Source organism: Larus michahellis, chromosome 14 (genome assembly GCF_964199755.1).
Source record: "Larus michahellis chromosome 14, bLarMic1.1, whole genome shotgun sequence".
Lineage (NCBI taxonomy): Eukaryota > Metazoa > Chordata > Aves > Charadriiformes > Laridae > Larus > Larus michahellis.
In genome coordinates this window covers 3,411,914-3,419,407 of record NC_133909.1, presented here as the reverse complement: position 1 = coordinate 3,419,407, position 7,494 = coordinate 3,411,914, and the positions used below count along the sequence as shown (strand labels likewise).

At 56.7% G+C, this 7,494-nt stretch overlaps 1 protein-coding gene across 1 annotated transcript; it reads right to left on the bottom strand.

Annotated features, from left to right (window-relative positions):
- Nucleotides 1-726: 726 nt before the first annotated feature.
- LOC141751141 (cytochrome P450 2C5-like) lies at nt 727-6,243 on the bottom strand. The gene is made up of 9 exons (XM_074607490.1): nt 6,067-6,243; nt 5,402-5,564; nt 4,896-5,045; nt 3,952-4,112; nt 3,616-3,792; nt 3,370-3,511; nt 2,752-2,939; nt 1,350-1,491; nt 727-1,148 (listed from the first exon to the last, which is right to left on the bottom strand). Exons 1-9 carry the CDS (start codon nt 6,241-6,243, stop codon nt 955-957), a joined length of 1,494 nt encoding a protein of 497 aa, XP_074463591.1. The 3' UTR covers nt 727-954.
- Between the last annotated feature and the right edge of the window lie 1,251 nt (nt 6,244-7,494).

Here is a 7,494-nt window from a genome sequence, read left to right as displayed (position 1 = left end):
GAGAACTGGAAGCAATGGGAAACTTACTGGTTTTCCAAAGCCTGAAGACACATTCAGCTGGCAGAAGGAGGAGCCCAGGCCATCGCTGAGGCTGGGCAGAGTGCGTCTGGGTTATTTTGCCCTTGCACGAGTATTTAAAGAAAAAAACCCTTTTTCTTTAAAGTCCCAATGTTTTGGAATAAAGGCTGGAGCGTGCCTGGGGGCTGGCAAGTGCATCCCTCTTCCTGCAGGGGTGGTTCAGGCAGCGTGAGCACCCTGAGAGGGACGCGGTGACTTTGCTGGCAGAATACGTCTTGCTTGCCAAGCACGGCACCGCTGTCCTGTAGCACGTTTCCCCCTGTGCATCATTTTTTTAACATTTCGATGGCCTAAAAGGTGTTCACGAGGTGCGGGGACAGAAGTGATGGTGATTTGCAGCGTCACAGCCTCTGCGTAATGCACAGAGAGAGGGGACAAAGCAGGGAAGCAGAAGCGTTAGGTGCTTGTCACCTTGGTTTGTCCTGGCTGACGGACCGCCTGCGGAGGGCAGGGAAGCCTGAGCGTCATCGCCCTTACGTCGAGAGGCACCTCAAGCGTTCTTACAAACACCAGCATCCAGTTGCGACGGTTATTTTTATTGCAGAAGTGCCAAAACGAGGGAGCGCCCAGCCGAGCCGGGGAGCCACAAGCAGCCCTGCCCCAAGGAGCAAGAGGTTTGACCGGAGCCAATAGATACGGGGGGAGGAAAACCAGCGCTGTCTTCCTCGTGTTACAGGGACGTGGAGGGGAAGGGTTGGGAGCCAAGGATGCCCACGGAGCTGGTGGCAGAGATGCCTGGCAGATCTCCGAGGAGAAGCTCAAAGCCACCCTCCTTGGTGGCTGCTGCTGTAGCATTCATGGTGGCGTGGCTTGCTCTGATTGCAGAAGAAGTGAAGGCACCTGGAAGACATCTTCTTCCTCCCTGCTCCTCTCTGCTTAAGAGGACACCGGGCGCGGAATAGCGAAGAACATGCCTGGTATCGCCCTCCTCTCTATCTCGAGCCATAGGGAGAATAAATCGGTCTCCTTGTGCTCGATGGCGAGCTGGAAGGTGAAGTTCTGCAGCAGGGTGGTGAGGAAAAGGAAGAGCTCGATGCGGGCCAGCGCCTCTCCTGGGCACATCCTCTTCCCTGGGGACATGGGAAGCGGAGGGTGAGCACCGGGCTGAGGGCTTCACCCAGCGCTTGGGGAAAAAAGGGCGTAAAAGGATAGCGAGAAAGTTCATATCATGGGTATAACTTTGGCGCCAACTGATATTCACGCTGGCGGTGCTGGGAGTCGATGCAGGCAGGGTGACGGCCAAGGTGGCTGTGTGGGGGTTAAGCACTGACCTGCTGAGAAAGCCATGAAGGCTTCACGTTTCCTGAACTCGCCCTTCTCATCCAAGAAGTGCCCTGGGTCGACTTCCTTGGGGTTCTCCCACTGGGTTGGATCCGTATGCACGGAAGAAAATACCGGAATCACAACTGTGCCCTGTGGGAGAGGGACAGGGCAAGGAGGAACATCAGTACCGTGACGCAGGGCTCTGCCGAGGGGGATTATTAGCAAGTGAGGAGCATCTGGAGGGCATGGGGAGAGGCTGGGTGCACCCCCCGATGCCCACTCCGATGCCCGTAGGGATGCAGCCCAGAGTGATGGCTCTGTGCCAGGCAGGGACAACTGTTGTGGGGCTCCGCTGTCCCCAGGGTCCTGCCGGTCTCTGTGCACCTCATGAGACAGAAATTATTGAGTTATTCCCATTGTTTTACGTTAAAACCCCTCTCACTGCACAAGGTCCAAAGGAGGGAGGTGTTCCTTCAAGGTGGGTGCTGTACAAAACGCTTGCAGTCAAACCTGGGCCTGCGGCCATCTCCCTGGTGGAAAGAGGTGTTTTCCAGGACAGGCAAGGGACACGGGTGTGCCAGCCTTGTGGCCAAGAAGGCCAATGGTGTCCTGGGATATGTTAAAAAGAGCGTGGCCAGCAGGTGGAGGGAGGTCATCCTCCCCCTCTGCTCTGCCCTGGGGAGGGCACATCTGGAGTGCTGTGTCCAGTGCTGGGCTCCCCGGTTCAAGAGGGACAGGGAACTGCTGGAGAGGGGACAGCAAAGGGCTACCAAGAGGATGAGGGGACTGGAACACCTCTCTTGTGAAGAAAGGCTGAGGGATTTGGGGCTCTTCAGGCTGGAAAAAAGACGCCTGAGGGGGGACCTTATCAACGCTTATCAATACTGAAAGGGGGGGTGTCAGGAGGATGGGGCCAGGCTCTTTTCAGTGGTGCCCGGGGACAGGACAAGGGGTAACGGGCACAAACTTGACCATAGGGAGTTCCACCTAAACAGGAGGAGGAACTTCGTTGCTGTGAGGGTGGCAGAGCCCTGGCACAGGCTGCCCCGAGAGGTGGGGGAGTCTCCGTCTCTGGAGACATTCAAACCCGCCTGGAGGCGTTCCTGTGCCACCTGCTCTGGGTGACCCTGCTCTGGCAGGGGTTTGGACTGGGTGATCTCCAGAGGGCCCTGCCGACCCCCGCCAGTCTGTGGTTCTGTGATTCTGTGTGTGGGCAGAACTGGCAGCAGCATCAAGTTCCCTCTCTTCCTCCACTAAAAGGTTATCACTATCTCCCCCCACCAAGGACTGGGAAAGACCCAGGACCTCCAGGAGGGAGCAAACAGTCCAGGGGCCAAGGCGAATCTCATTCAAGCCCCCCTGCCACCCCTCCCCTCGGGGACACAGAGACTTCAGGGCCATGATGTCTACCTTGGGGATGGTGTGGCCCCTGAACACGATGTCCTGCGTTGTCATCCGCGGGAAGTTCTCGATACGGGTCTTGTGGAAGCGCTGCAGCTCGTGGATCACTGCGTTGGTGTACGGCATCCTCAGCTTGTCCTCCGTGCTGGGAGCACAGCCAGCACCCACCACTGCATCGATCTCCTCCTGGACCTTGGCTGGGGAAAAGGCAGACGTGGAGCTGCAGTGCTTGCTGTGCAAAACCCCCCGTAAATTCTTACTGGCCTCCCTGGACACCTATCCTAGAGTAAAAGGATGATCTAGCAGAGAGGAAGAAACCGGCATAAACCCTCGTAGAGACCAGAAATAGGGTCTCTGACCATGTACCTCCCCAGATCTGGAGGGTTCAAGGCATCTTTCATAGGCCAGTCTGGGGCCACCTGCACAAGCAGGGATGGCAAAAAGGGATCAGGTACCCGGATCCCCTGGCGTGTCTGTGGCTGTGATGGCTGTCATCCTTGGGTGACCCATGCAGGATGATTTTGGTCTCCCCCAAACAGGACCCACCAGGGCCGGGACTCTGTCTGTGTCTTTGCTGCACCGTGACCTCCTCAGGCACAGGGAGCAGATGCATTTTGCTGCCCTTACCTTGAATACGGGGATATTTTGCCAGTATTAAGAGGCAGAAGACCAGGGCGTTGCTAGTTGTCACTGTCCCGGCACCAAAGAGGTTGAATACTGACATGACCAAGTCTTCGTTGCTGTACATCCTCTCCGGGCTGCTCTTCTCCTGCAAGGACACGGTAGGGAGGGGATTCAGTGTCATCTGGGTGATTTTCCAGGCTGCAGCCAGGTCTGGAGGGCAGCCCTCGCCCCGCTTTGCACCACCTCTACCTTCTCCGCTTTCATAAGGAAACAGTCGATGTAGTCCCGGGGGCAGCTGGGGTCCAGCGTCAGCTTGTGAAGCTCGACTCTTTCTCGGATGTAGTCCTTCAGCTTCTCACATTCAGCCAGGACTTTCCTGTGTGGCCCCGGGAGGCGGTGCATGATGTTGGGGAAGGTGTTGTAGACCTGCAGATGGAGGAGGAACAGGAGGACTCAGGTGTCTGGATGGAGCCTCCCGTACCTTTCCTCAAAGCCATGCTGTCCCATCAAAGGCAAGGAGTGACCCAAAGCCAAGGAGCATCCCTCGACCACCCGAGAGCATTGGGCATGAGGGTGGATGCCTACCACGGCGATGGGGGAGAGGAAGAAGCTGATGTAGTTCCCAATCACGTTCAGTAGCTCCAGAAAGGCTGTGTCGCTGTAGCTGTAACGGCTCCCGAAGACAACGGAGCAGATCACGTTGGCGACTGCGTGTCTGAACATTGTCATCGGCTCAAAGGCATTTCCTGCAGCCACAGAAGTGGCAAGAAAGGCATCAGAAAGTCAACAGTTATTTGCTTCAACACAGAAAACACCCTTCCTCCCCCTTTGAGCCCCTGTCCTTTGAACTCTGAGCCCTGGTTGAATCTGCTGGGCCTAACAGCCAAAGCAAAGGGCCCTCCTGCGCTGTGGGCTCCTACATCGACCTCCTTGCTCCTAAACCCCTCCCCAGTGGTTGGGATTGAAGAAAGCAGAGGCATCTCCGGGTGCTTTGGGCTCCTGCTGACGTGCCCTGGGGACCTGGGGGGCTGCAGAACATCTCCCTGCCATGAGCGGCCCCTGGCCAGCACCGCACATCAGGGCAGAGGAGCCAGCTTATGACGGAGCCTCCATCTCCTCTTATATTCAGGAAGCCCCAGAAGAGGTGGTGGCACTGAGCAGTTCAGTTTTGTCAGAGAGGAGGACATCGCCCTGATAACCCCTGTGTTGCTGGAGCAATATGTTTTTCTTGCGTTCTCGATGCCATGCACTTTAATTTCCTATTTCTGTTCTTTGGGCACGAAATATTCCTCCATGGTCCCCCACCACGTGCACCCAGTTCTGGAGCAGGATCTCCCACCCCGACCCTTAAGCCATGACTGTATCACAGCCCTGCAGCTCTCTCTGGGTGGGATGCGGCCTAACCCCTCTCCCTTCAAGGGTCGTCCACGCCAGCCATTGCAAACAGCTCTGGGACCACACATGTCCCGTGAGGCTGTTGTATGTCCTCCACCTGCCACAGGAGCCAGGACGGATGGGGCTCACGTCACCTTTGAGTTCTGCCAGCAGCTCCACCAGGTGCTGGGCCTCCTGCTGCACCCGCTGCGACATGGAGCTCTTCCCCATCCCGAAGTCCCGCAGGGTGCTGAGCGTGAACCTCCGCAGCTCCCGCCACTTCTTCTCATTGTTGGAGATAAAACCTGGAGGGAGGCAGTGGAGACCACTCACCTGCCCGCCCCACCGCTCTTCCCCAGGAATGGGGGACCCTGCTCTGAGCCCAGCTGTGGAGCAATAGTAAGCCAAGGAACGACCCTGCTGCGTGCACAGCATCCCTGAAAGGCTGAGGATCTCTACAGAAACTCAGAACAAAGCTGGAACTGGTTACCTGGAATTAATACTGTCCTTGGACAAGAGGCTTAATAGTTAGAGGGACTGTCAGAGTGGGAAATGGGTGTTTGAGGTCTTGGGTGTTGAGACATGAGCATGGCCAGCTGCAGTCGGGGACTTTCTGCTCACCCAGACAGCAATCGCTTCTAGAAGAAATGCAGGCGCCTACCATAGTCTTTCGATAGCTGCACCAGAAGGGGTATTTCAGGTCTTCCTCCAAACTCCTCGGAGTGGCCCAGCAGAGCATCCTTCACCGCCTCGTACCCACAGAGCACCACCACCGGCTTCAGCCCCAGCCAGACGGTAAAGATGGGGCCGTACGTGCTGCTGAGCTGGGGGAGGACGGGAAAGCTGTGGTGAGTGAGGGTCCCAAACCCCAGCCGTTCATTTAATTTTAAATGAAGTCTCGTGGCCACAACACCGGCAAATGCACGGGCAGGGAGGGGAAGAACCTCCCTCAAAGCCGGCGTCCTCGACCCATTCCCACCCAGCCCTGGCCCGGGATGGGGGGGTTCTGATCCCGCTGCTGCTTTGGGATTTCAAAACATCATCTCTGGAAAGCGTGTCTGGATGGCAGCGGTGCCGCAGCACCACCTTAGAGGAGGAGAAAGACTTCAATAACAGTCTTGATTATGCTCCCGCTAGCAGGGATTTAGGCAACTCTGGCAGAGCAAGACAAGAGGGAGGGAAAAAGAGAAAAGAAAGGTGGGAAAAGAGTCACCTGCACAATTCCCATTTTATTTTGACACAGGACGTTCCCATTCCCATTCCCATTCCCTCCTGCTGCCCTGCTGGGGCTGGGAGTGAGTCCGGCACCACCAGCTCCTCTCTTACCTTCTCGTAGGTCTTGTAGAGGGGCAGGACATCCTTTTGCCATAGGTTGCCTAGAATGGGCCATGGGGCCGGTCCCGGAGGCAGCCGACTTCTCTTCCTGCTGGTTCTCCAGTCCAGGAACCAGAGGATGGAGAGGAGGAGGAGAATAATGAGCACCACGGCCAGTCCAGCATCCATCCTCGCCCCGTGCCGCTGAGCAGTGAAAAAAATCAAGAAATTCCCCCTCCAGGGAGAAAATCACAACCGAGCAGAGAGGAGAGAGGAGCTGAAACTTGCTGCCTCTGCCCTTCCTCACACTCTATATAGGCACAGCCCTACCCACATCCCCGAGGTGGTCTCTGGCGCGTCCCCCCGCCGCTCCCCAGGCGGTCAGTGACACGGAAATGCCGGCTTCTCCCGGTCAAGCGCATACCTGGCCCCACCGTGTTGTAACACCGATCTCAAAGAGCTGACACGGGGCGAGGGAAGCATTGCAAAACCCCACAGGCGTTTCGCCACTCCGCCCTTCCCCGCGCCGCTGACTCCTTTTTTGCTCGGATCTCCCTCTTGGTGGCATGCGACGGGAGAAGATGTCACCGTCCTGGAAAAATCTTGCGTGTTACTGCCAGGTCATTGCTTGTTTTGTCGCTGTCTTGCATACCAGTGCAGTGACCCAGGAGGGGACATTCTTGTAGACGTAAACTGGGGGAACCTGGGAGCAGGGCACAGGTGCTGGTCAGGTACTTGTTGGGTTTAGGGTAGGTCACGATTTTCCATCAAACTCCTTTCTGATGGAAAATGAGTCAGTCCCGGGAAAAACTAAAATTTTTTTTCTGAAATATTCTGCGGTTCCACTTGGGTTTGGGAGGAACGTCAGCCCAAGGTTGTTGTGGTTGTTGCAGGCGTGGGGTTAACTCTTCCTCCAACCTCCTCAGGGCTCTCTTGGTGCTTTTGAGCATCTCGCTCTAAACACCAGCACATCTGGCTGCACGCAAGCACATCTGGCACCGGCTGAGCCGCCACACCTCTGGTCGAAAGCCCTCGCAGCCCTTGATGGAGAGAGTTGTCATGAGCCACTACCCAGCAAAGGACGCGAGGAAAAGAGGGATGAGGTTTGATTTCATGCAAGCCTCTGCAGTGGAAGGAGGAAGCCCTCGACAGAGGGCATGGAGCGGTATTTCTTGAGGGGAGCCTGAATTATAACCCTCACCCAGAGAGGAGCGAGGCAGCATCCCCCGGTGTCCAGCCGCGGGATGAACGGCAGAGCCAGGACTGCGGTTGGGCAGGGCTGATGGAAACAGAGAGGATCTCTGCACTAGTAGCCTTTTTTGGCCACGTAGCAGGACGATGCGCAGGTGTCGGGCCACGGGTGCTCAGCGTCGCCAGCCGGGCTTATCCCAGACAGGCTCCAGGAGGATGCTCTCCAAAGCCACAGTGCAATTCCTTACA